General features: G+C 39.6%; 1 protein-coding gene across 1 annotated transcript in view; it reads right to left on the bottom strand.

Annotated features, from left to right (window-relative positions):
- Positions 1–1862: 1862 nt before the first annotated feature.
- The window catches only part of NAV2 (neuron navigator 2), an 84457-nt gene continuing 74452 nt past the window's right edge, over positions 1863–11867 (bottom strand). The window contains 7 exon segments of the mRNA XM_009076552.1: positions 1863–3198; positions 3873–4076; positions 8347–8465; positions 8727–8923; positions 9402–9473; positions 9946–10100; positions 11297–11532. Coding sequence (XP_009074800.1) covers positions 3073–3198; positions 3873–4076; positions 8347–8465; positions 8727–8923; positions 9402–9473; positions 9946–10100; positions 11297–11532 — 1109 coding nt within the window. The 3' untranslated portion in view covers positions 1863–3072.

The raw sequence follows: 11867 nt of genomic DNA, 5'->3' as shown, positions 1-11867 counted from the left end.
TCCCCAAATAAACCACATCTCATTTATGGCCTGTATCATTCTTGGCAGTTCTGGAGGAAAGAAAATGGTTTATTCTTTCAATTTCTAACTCAACACCAATGTTGCATAGAATCTTGCATTTCTTGTTGATATTTTTTGAAACAAGCCAACTTTGCAAGGAAAAAAAAGGCAAACCAAAAAAAAAAAACCAACAAAGGAAGTGTTTTGAAAAAGCCTTAAATGAGAAGTCACTTGAAGAAAGACTTAACCTATGAAAAGTCTTGATAAAAACTCAAAGGTGTGCACAAACAGGTAACCCTGCTTCCCGAAGTTTCAGAAAAGACACGGAATATTGTGATGCTCAGAATGACTAGCCTACTCAAAATTGCCTCTCTCACTTTAAGCCAAGCTAGTGTCAATAAAAGAGAATAGATAATAGAAATTCCTTCCTGAGCTTAAGCACAGGATTCAAAATGAGAAAAAAAAATACCCCGTTCCCCACAAATAAAACACCATTTCAAACATGTCTTATAGCACTCAGTTAAAGGTTAACCGAGACATTTTCTAGGATATCAAGTCCATTTAAAGCCCTAGCCCTGCAACTGGATTTTTTTTTTTTTTACAGGCACATGCTCTATCTGCATGGATTCAGTTGGGGGATTAGGTACCAAAATTCACAGTAGTAGCAGGTAAAGTCAGTGCTGGGAAGCAGAATTGTCAGGACTACTGGAAAAATTAACTTCTCTCAAACTCATCATCAGCATGCTATGGATTTGATTCCATACAAATTTCACCCATTTTTTTTTTACAGTACCAAGAACTGGATTAGGAAAATTGGCTGAGTAACCCTTAGTATTCCATTCAGTGAACTAATGAAATAGAGTTCATAAGGTTAAAACAGTAACAACACCAAGCTCTTCCCCCCATTCATTAAAATATTTAAATTTTTCCTTTTACAATAATTTTCTTTAAAAAAAAAAAAAGTCATCAGCACTTAAAAGTTGTAACAGGAGCAGATTCAAGACCAGCTTAGTAAGACAAAGTACAGTTATGTTACAGAAAGTCATGAGGTATAATAAAACGATCCTCTCAAGCTGAGCCACAGAAATGTGAATTTGTCTGTTATATTCCTTTAAACCCACAAGCTCTTAAAAACTGTTTGCAATAAGATTTCTTTCTGTACATTGAAAACCCAGCATATTCCTGTATTTTGTTAATGACAGCATGTATTATAGTTGAAAAGCTTTTTTTGTCCCTCCTGCATGGATAAAACAGCTCTTCATCAGTAATTTATTAGCTGCGGATTGATATGAACCTGAAAAGTTCTCTCATTTCCCTCCTTTTTTTTCTTTTTTTTTTCTTTTTTTTTTTGTGTCACATTTAAACAAATTCTAGTATCTCATACAAACAATATTCACAGCAACTTATGATATTCCAAGAGATGACTTTAGCCCTGTTTCTTTTAAATAAAATCCCAGAATATACAGCACTAATTTCATCAAACACAATTAGTACAAAATAAGGCATCGCTTTAAAAGTCAGCACCAAAAGAGAGCTGGAAAGGCTCGTACGAGTCACTCCCGAGGAGTGATGTGTTTGCTGAGGTACAGCTGATGGTGTGGGGATGGTGGTGTAAGCATTTGCTTCCGTCACAAGGAAAGTGCAATTCTTTGGGAGATGTTCTGGTTCCCCAAGAGAAGTACAAGCCTTAACACTGATAGTGTAGGTGTGTGCGTTCAGAGAGGAGGAGAAACAAAACCAGGTTCACAGCTCTGCCAGAGCTCAAAGGCATGGCACAGCTAAACTTCAAAAAGATGCAGTACCCAGTCCCTCCTTAGTTTTTTTTTTTTCCAGACCTGAATACTGCTAAAATACTGATTTATTTTATTTTTTTACTTTGCAATTGAAAAGAAAAGTCATGGAAGTAAATATTGTCACCAGAGTAACACTGGAACTGTCACAGAGCTGAATTTTAATTAACCCCCTTATGGTTGTGCTGATTTGGAACAAAATCTCTGAACAAAACCCAAAGTTTTTAAAAAACAGCTGTAACATTTCATGGCAAGAATGAAAAACTGAAAGTCCAATTCATCCCTCTGCAGGGGTGTTGCTCACCTCGGTGTACAGGGCTCACAAAGCCTGTGCACTGCTGAGGCTGCTTTGGAGGACTTGATGGGGCTTGGCCCTTCTGCTGACTTCTGTGAAGGAGGGAAAACCTTCTCCTCAGGGCCAATAAACAGGGTGTAAACACCACAGAAGTCAGCCCAGTTGGTTGTGTGGATGGAAGTGGGAAGAGAATCAGGCCCTGACTAGCAAAGGGCTACCTGATCTTTCACTTGTAGCAGGATTGATTGTTACACAGTGTTTGAAAAAACCTGATTTGTTCAGACTGTATATATATTTTTATATATTCCTATTTATATATATAATCTTTATAAACACACAAGGAAAGAAAGCCAAGGTCTCAGACTGGCAAGGAGAGCAGTGCTTTTTCTTTTCTCTTTTTTTTTTTTCTTTTCTCTTATTTTAATATTTATTCAAGCTTCCCTGTTTTGCAGCTTTGCCTTTATTGAGTATTATTACCAAGGCAAGCAATATTATTATAGCACCAGAACTATAAGAAGCTGAGTTTAATTCACAAAGCTGATAGGTAAAAGTCCAGCCCTCACATAAATGTGTTTGGTCAGAAGCAGCATAGGCAAATATTTCCTCTCCTCTCTACTTCCAGACAGTGCATGGCACAAAGCTGTTTGCTTTAGAGCTGTGAAGTTGTCCCTCCCTGTCCCTTCGACTTCTAGTAATGATGATTATTTCTAACATCTTCAGGATCTTAGGCATGAGAGCTTACAGCAACTAAACAGAAGGAAACAAAGGAATAGTGCAGTTCTCGTCATCATCAAAAGAAAAACAATACAAAGGTCGCTTGGGTTGCCTGCACCCAGGTTCAATATTGACTCCAAGTGTCTTGTTGTTCTTGCAGCTCTAATACTGAGATCCCAGCCCAGGAACATGTTCTTTTTATGAGTCTGTGATCAGGGTTCTTGCCAAGTGGGGGAGCAATAATGGAAACCACCTCTTTGTGTCTGAGGAAGATCACAATGTCGACTCCAGAGACGAATCGAGGATGTCATCGTGGTGGCTGTTGCTGTTAGAGTCACTGTCGTAACTCTGGGGACTGGAGTAGTTGGCTGCTTCTTGCAGTCTCATTAGCATGTTCATCTGCAAAGGCACAGAAGTTCATGATTATTTGTATTCTGAGCTGGAAATAAGAACTCCACATGAAAGCTACAGTGGCATTTGCTTTGCCACTGGGTAAGAAAGGGAGAAACAAGCAGAGTAACTGATACTGAGACTCAGAAAAGGGATATTAACTGTAAATCATGTTACAGCAGCATGCAGGTTATTGCTACAACATGCTTTTCCAGTAAAGGTGGAAATGAGAAGGCAGAAGGGATTAGTCTACAGCTGGACACAACAGGATTCTGAAGCATCATACCCCTCCCTTCCTCTGTGCCAGGGAAATACTGACAGATCAGTCAAAAGAGGCAAATCTGAATGCCCCACTACCTACCTTGGTATCTGTGTATGCACATGTGTAAGCTAGAAATACTGTAACACACATTCTATACTTCCAACTGTCCAGCAAAATGTACACCTCAAAAGAACAGCTTCGAGGCACTCAGTTTGCACAGCACCTTCACTTTCTTGCAGAACTGCATGGGCTTTCTGTGCAACTGCATCAACCTGACTTGATGACTTCCCTAAGCAACTTTGCCTTTTAACTCTAGAACTCTTAATCACACCTCAGCTGTCCTTCCCTTTTTTATTCCTGTTTTGAATCCCTAGATATAAGGGAAACAAAGCAGTTCTGCTGTCTCAGAAGTAAAGCTTACCAGAGGATCACCTTCAGCATCACTCACTGGAACTTGTTTGCTGGTTGAGCCTTCCCTGGACACTGAGTAGCCATCAAAGCCCACATCTTCAGGCCTCAGCTGGAGCAGAGGAGGCCACTCGTGGTGCTGTGGGGTGGCTGCCCAGGGGTAGGTGTCCATGACCCATTTGGCAGGATCCTCCCAGGGTGCTCTCCTCCCATACAACTGAAAAAGCACAAACCGTGTAAAACATTCCCACTGGTAAACCATTCCATTCAGTGCCCACTGAACCCAAATGAACATGCCATGGTTCTTGGATTGCAGGGACCACTTGCAAGCAGGGTTGAACATGAGATTTCCCTTACTCTAATGACATACAAAGCTGTTTGTAATGGCACTGATATGAAAGCAGCTGGCCACCTTCTGACACCTCAGTGCCCTTCTCTTGGCACCAGCTGAAGGAAGGCAAACCTGAAAACAGCCTCACTTAATAAAGTCAACTTAAATAATGTCAATACACAAAAGAAGCCATCAAAGCTGACATCTGGATCACACTGGCACTGCCTTATCTATGTTCATGGTCACTGAAACTGCTGTCTGTGGAATGTGGAGGAGGAAACGTGAAACCTGTCATCAGGCAATAATGAGGAATGTCAAGGCATAGGGTTTTCAAGTCAGAATATCTTTGTATTCAACCAAGGGAAAGCACCAGCAGCACCTGTCTATGGTGATGTTCCTAAGTAGGTAAGTTCTGTTTCAAAGAATGTTTTCTGTGTTCAACACACTGTGTTACTGAATCCCAGTGTATTCTCCTTGTTATATTTCGTTTGCTTTAATTAGACAACACATTCATTTTAATGCTTTGTGACTTTCAAAAGCATAAATAGAACTTGAAGTGACTAGAATGTTTATTTCCACTTTATAAACTCCACCATCAACATCTTTCAGCAACTGGAGCTCATCACTGGCATTTGGTCACTTGAATTCAGAGGACTGTCCCTTTCCTTTCTCTCCCTGCACAGGGGGAAAAGCAGTAGCCAAGCAAAGAAATTCACCAGCTCTCCGATGGATCTAAGACCATCTCACTTTCCTCATCACTAGTTCTTCCTGGTATTTTTTGTGGGTTTATATTTTTGCATGATGAAGTACTAAATTGCTCTGAATACCAACACCTGCTGGACTGTGAAGCAGGAGGGAGCAGTCTCAGCCTGAGCAGAGGTGGCAGCAGATAGTGCTAGGCAATCTGAAACTCAGCCTATTCCACCACCAAACTCCATCCTTGAGCTGTATTTTCCCAGCATAATGTCTTCAAGATGTGGTAAACCGGATTTCCTATTTTAATTTTATTCGCAAATTTGCAAGAATGCATGGGATTTGCTAAGTGGTGAGGATTTTTCACATCTTTTCTCCCTCAAAGGCCTGTGTGGATCCTATCTCATTTCTGAAAAGTAGTTACTAAACACAATTGCTATTTTAACATACGAAATCATCATATTATCTTCTGAGAGACTGAATAAGTCACTATTCCCTTCTAGGGCAACCAGGTCTGTCCATCCCTTTCACTGGCACATTTTCCAGGGAGCAATTCAGCAGATAGGATGGAACAGGTTGCTTCACAAAGCATCAGAGAGAAATTACTGGAGTAAAAGTAACAGTGGCAGAAAACCAGGCAGGACTCTGGGTCCTCATTTTGCTGATGTTGCATTTTGTATCAACACGACAAGCAGGAAGAACTTGGGTTTTATACAACCTTCTAATTTTCACATCCCTGTTTTGAAGAGCAAAACAACTTAGCTCCAATGGGAGCAATTACTGTAAGGATCCATTTGGCTTGCTTGTGTTTGACCCAAAATAATTCTCTAGATGAGAAACTGAAACATAAAAATAGCTCAGTGCAGATCCACAGGGATCAGATTGGAACTAGCAGTCCACCTTTCCTTTCTGCTAGGCAGTTTCAGGAGAGATGATGTGTTCTCAGAGGAGACTCTGAGAGTGTGGGGAACAGAAAACAGCCCCAAATGAAACCTCATTTCTAGCATTGGCTTGTTAATTAGCAGCACTCTGACCTCTCTTCAGGTACTAAAGGGCATTCTTATCCATCGACTAAACAAAAGAGAAATTATTTACATGGAGATGAATTAGTGCAATTTGGAAAAATGAGATTGATGTGGATAAAGAATCTAAAGCACAAAGTGAGAAACTGAAATCCTTACACCTGGAACACAAGTCATTCACATAACCTAAGGAAAGCTGCAGATATTGGGCAAAACAAAGCAGCAAAAAGTTGGTTTTATCAATTGTTCTCTTGCTCCACTTCCATTCCTAATTTTTCAAAGCTTTTCACACGTACTGATCAGTGATATGAGACCTTCAAAACACACTACAAGGAGCCCATGCATTACTGTGACTATCAGTTTTCTCCATTTCAAGAGGAAACAAAGTAACTTTCTCTCTTTTCTCTTGTTTTAGGCCAAAAAGATTACTGGCTCCCATTACCTTCTTTTATAGGAAGCTGACGTAAAACGGTTCTCCTCTTCTATTTCTAGCAAAGTTCCTATGTGTATTTTGTACTCTAGGACCTATCACTTTCCTCATGTCTAAGAGTCTAACACAATCATCCTAAAGAAAAGAGTTCTCCAGGCACTGACAAGTTTCAAATGGCAATCACAGTTTGCCAGATTTTAACCAAAACTTGAAGAACTCATGTATTCTTAGATATGGAAGAAACCATTAGTAAAAACTCAGTTTCCCATGACAGGGTTGTCTCCTCTCTTGCTCTGTGAACACCTAGAAATCGCTGCTGTAGAGAGCAAGTGAAACCCAAGGTTGTTAACTGGACAATGTAAAATCTCTCCTTCTTTTTTAGTTCTTCTTCAAGTGCTCAGAGTGGAGCATTTCCATGAATTCTGCATTCTCTGCAGAGTACTCCCATGCAGACAAAAGCTTAACCCCTAATAATGAGTACTGTATAGCAAAGATATTAACCAACAAGCAAATCAAAACAAAATCCCACTATTTTAACTATTTCACACTTTTTTTGCACATGTCTTAATGGCAAGGCAAATCCTGACAAACACTGCAACAGTGAGCCCAAAGCAGCAGGAGAATGGAGAGAATGACTTTTCACAAACATGAGGGAATCATTCTTCAACACAACTGCTTCTCCAGGGAGCTCCTACTTGGAGTTATTGCATGTTTCAAAAAGACTTCAGTCATAGAGACATATGTGATGGAGCAACTATTACTTCTGTAAGCAAAATTTCATAACTTAATTATTCTTATCAACAGCAAACCATGTTCAAACTTGTCAAACAGCCACTAGACTTTTTTTTCTCTGCAAGACTAAAGCAGAAGAGTTCCATAGATCAAGTAATATTTTTGTTTCCTCCTGAATAATCTGTGTAGTTTGAGCTTCTTTTCCTCTCTTATTGAATAATGCTTCCCATATCTTAATGATACCTATTGCACTTCTTTTTAACTCCTTTAGGTTTTATCTTTATAATGAGCCTTTTACACATGCAAGTACTACCTTCTTCTTACCTCTGTCAGATGTAATTATAGCTTATGCCTTCAAAATGGCATTTGCCCTCTTATTAAAACACAAGCTCCCAAGGCATTGTCATAATTTCCTAGTCTCCATCCACCTTTAGCCCTTTTCCAGTCTTCTAGCCCCTCATTGTGATGCACCTTTTTATTCCTGTGTGATCTTGTGTTTAGCTTTCATGCCTGCAATGCCTAGAATTTACGGATATTTGATTGTGCTAAGTCTAAACCCATCTTTTAAATTAGATGCTGTGGTGCTTATTCTGTGAATAGAGAAGAATAAAACCCACCTTTTTTTCCTATTTGCATGACAAGGCCATAGCAAACCTCTGATGAACCTTCCTCCTGATTCCAACAAGCTTTAGAGTTGTACAGACACCAAGAATTGTGTGGCAATACTTAACACTTTCCAAATTGCTAGAGTATGAATCAGTTACTAAGCACAGGCAATCAGTGATGATTTCACTGTGGCCTCTGAAAGAATTATGAGGAATCTACTAAAAAAAAATCATCCTGTATACTGAGAAGTAATCAAAATGTCACTGATACTGATCCTGTCACTCGTGAATACATTTCTCTCCATACACAGCTTTGTTCCTCTGTTGAAAGATTTGATTTACAAAGGAAAATCCTGAGTAATGAAGTTAATGACCAGAAGCATATTTTTCAGATGCACAGTACTGAACACAGTACTGAAAGATATTTGGGTGTCTAACACCCCCAATGAAAACATCAGTAGTTTGGCATCTAATCACTTCTTCCACTGTCTATTTCAAAAGTGTTTGAAGCGACTAATTCTGCCTGAAGTTACTGACTATTTTGGTTACATTTTCACAGACATGCAGCTATTCAATGTACAAAGTTGTATCTACAGAAAATGTTGTTGTTATTGAGTTTTGTTGCCTTTTGAATACCATTCCAGACTTAGGATTTTTCACTTTTGCCTGCTTACCTGTAGCCCTTCTCTAACTGCCTCCAGAAGATATGGGATGATGGAGTAGTTCCACAAGTCAGTAAACCAAACTCTAGAACCATCTACATCTATCGGACAGGAGAGGAAGAGCCGTGGACCTAGAGAAGGAAATTCAGATATTCAACTCAAATCATGATCACGCTAAGCATCAAAAATAGGATCTATAACATCTAAAAGTAGGGTTTTAAAGAAACCATTTTTACCTGATATAGCACAAGGAAGTGCACAAAGACGTACCTGATACAAGGAGATGAAATACATTTTTACCTGATATAGCACAAGGAAGTGTACAAAACCTGATACAAGGAGATGAAATACATAAAAAGACATATGCCTGGGCATATGGGCAGAGCACTTACCAATAGTAACATCAGAGGAACTGTGAGCCTCCAGGAATTTGTTTAGATGCTGCCACACCTTGGGAATCCAATCAATAATTTTAACCAGCTCTGCATTCCTCATCCTGCCACTGATCTCTGTTTCAATTAGTTTCCTTCTCAAGAAACGACCGAGGAAGCCTTTGACTGGCTCAGTGTGGTTTGCACATAGCACCCATCTAGGGCAGAACAGCAGAAATGGCCATTACTCCTTCCACATTACTGAACATAACTATCCTTCACTACATTTCTCTTCTTCTTTCCAGTCAGTTATCAGGACCAAAATGAGTTATTCCAGTCATGTATATTTTTCAGCAAAAGTTATTTTGGAATGATGAATTCACTAGATGAACCAATTTTTTGTGTGCATTTTTTCAGCTAATTTCTCATTAATCTGCTTTGCCTATTTATTGTCTTACTGAAAATTTGGTAGGAGATCAAGTATCTTAACAATCCTCTGAAAAGTAAGTTTTATGAACCCAGTTACTTTAATGACAGCCCCATAATCAAGCTGCACATGTTAGGGCAGCAGCTAGGAGTGAATGGTATTTCTCTTGGTTTGCTATTTCAGCTGATAAGAACAATTTCAGATGACTCAGTAGCCATAACTCCTTTGCCAGCCCACAAACAGAAATGAGAAACATGAATAAACAGTACCTGAAATTATGGTGAAGTTGAAGATTAGGTGTCGAGGAGGTGGCTTGGTTCATTGTGCCAATAATGTAAGGACTTGTAGAGGGAAAAAAAAATATCAAGCAAATTAAACTTGTACATTTTGCAAAACAAGTTTTTAGTAAAACCTCAACATTCAAAAAGGTTATTCAAACCTCTTTTGTCAAAGAAGGTTTTGTAGATACTTATAACCAAATAACCAAATTCTCTACTGAGATTCTGACTTCTGAGAACATCAAATTCTGAAAGCAAACTAGGAGTCTCAAAGCAGGACCTTTTAGTATTAAAGATCTATGGCACGAAGCAAATGCAACTTACTCACACCCCTCACTACATTTTAATTGCTGATTTCAGAGAAATGGATCATTTCATGTATCTCTGAAGAACTGTCCATAATATGGACAGTCTGGCCACCTTAGTCCACATTACCAGGTTAAACTAGACTTTGGTTTTGTGATCACATTTTGCAGCAGAAATGCTCTGATTGCAGCATTAACATTTGCAACGTATTCTGGTATCGTTTCTTTACCATTTGTGGTACTTGCAGTTTAGAAGTCCATTAAAGATCTCTCCTAAGGAGCTAACATGATGCAAATTATCCAAAATGATTACAAGAGGCATATCCACAGCATTATTTTCACTGTTACACTGGTCTGCCAGGTTGGACAGGTATTGGCGGAGTTCCTGCAGAGCAGATACAAAGAAAAGAAGAAAAAAACATGTTTTTCTTCATATTCCTTGACAAGCCAATTAAGATCAATATGCTTGGTAAAAAAATCTAAAGCAAAAAAGCCTGACATCTTACAAATCACACATTTTTCCATGAGAAAACACATGATATGGTTTTCCTTCTCTTTTGTGGGTTCTGCTGAAGATTCAAAGACTGTATCAGAAATCCTGTGTGAGATAAGGGCTGAAAGGGGGGTAAGATTCTGTCATTTAGTTTGTGTTTTTTATTCATGCTACCCTTATTCTGGACCTAAGAGGTCTGAAAAATATTTTTCTTTCTTTTCAAGAACTTGTTCAACTTTGTGCATACCAACCCCAACTTTGAATTCCACATGGATTTGTTGTATGATCTTGCAACTGTGTTTCTCTCGAAATACAGCCGATAGAATGAATCTGGAACAAAGCCCCCAACATCCGAGGCCAAATTCAGATGCTTTCAGCAATGCTGTGAAAAAAGGATGAGCTTTTGGGACTGCTGATGGGTGACTGGGTGTGGTTGAAACGCTCTCAGCAGTTTTAAAGCATGTCTCAAATCATATCAGTGGCCTACAACCACAATTTCAACCATCCCTTTCCCTCCAGAGGAAAATATGCCTAAGGCCATCAAATACACAGTATTTTTTTCCCCCTTTAATCTAGATGATGACTGGAAGTATATTCAGCAAAACCAGCAGCACATAAAAAAAGCAGAGACATGCCTCACCGGCACAGGAATGTGTCTGGACAACAGTCTCTCCAAACCCAGCACATGATTACAACTGCTGATACTTGCAGCTGCAGAAACTCTTGACAGCCTGAAGATGCATTTGAGGGTTTTGGGAAAAATGCCCACATGCAAGAGGGATTGCTTAAGTCTCTGGGAATTTTATGCAGGTGTTTAACTTCCTGGGCAATTCTCAGGCTCCTAACCACTTCAAAATCACAACACCTTTAGGTGTCTTAATACACACCTGGAAGTCTGCTATTCCAGGCCCATCATAATCAGGTGAATCTGCAGTTCTGAAAACCTTAAATATGATTTCCTTCAGGATCAACATAATGCTTTAAAAACAACCTTCAGAATGAGTTTTTGATGGATTAATAAAGGAGACTCCTCTCGTTTCGGATATACGTTAGGATGAGTTGCACAAGGATGATTTCTGTGTCCTCACCTTACTGGATTTATGGTCCACATTGAAGGTGGCAATAACGCCATCAGCCAGCTCCCTGCCCTCTCTGAGGACCATATACTCAGACAGACGGTTTGCCAGGTATGTTTTACCAGTGCCACTGGGCCCAGATAAGATAATCCGTCTGTGCTCCATCAGGAGAGACACGTAACGCTGCAGTATAGGCTTTGGGATCAGTGATTCAAACACCAGACCATCCAAACTGTTCTCACAGATACCTGCAAAAGGAAAAGTTTCCTCATTTAGAGGGATTCCGAGTCTTTACCCAAATTATCCCCATTTTAAACAGTGTTTTTTTACTATGTAGTTGTAATGCTGCAAAGCAATCCTGTTGATGGAGTTTGAACAAAGCAACGTTTTGAGCCCAATAATAGCAGGAGAGATCCCCAAAACAACACTTAGGAACAGCAGATTTAGGTCCAGCCTAATCAAGCTGTTTCACTTCAGAGAGGAAACCCTTCCCCACTCTGGGATCCCTCGTGGCTGAGAGAGGTACACACAAAACTGGTGAAACAAGTGCAGAAGTGACCTGTGGGCTTAGCCTGGATCCTCC

This window comes from Acanthisitta chloris, unplaced genomic scaffold (assembly GCF_000695815.1).
Source record: "Acanthisitta chloris isolate BGI_N310 unplaced genomic scaffold, ASM69581v1 scaffold4506, whole genome shotgun sequence".
Taxonomy (NCBI): Eukaryota; Metazoa; Chordata; class Aves; order Passeriformes; family Acanthisittidae; genus Acanthisitta; species Acanthisitta chloris.
The sequence above is the reverse complement of the archived record's forward strand: the minus strand, read 5'-3'. Positions and strand labels throughout refer to the sequence as shown.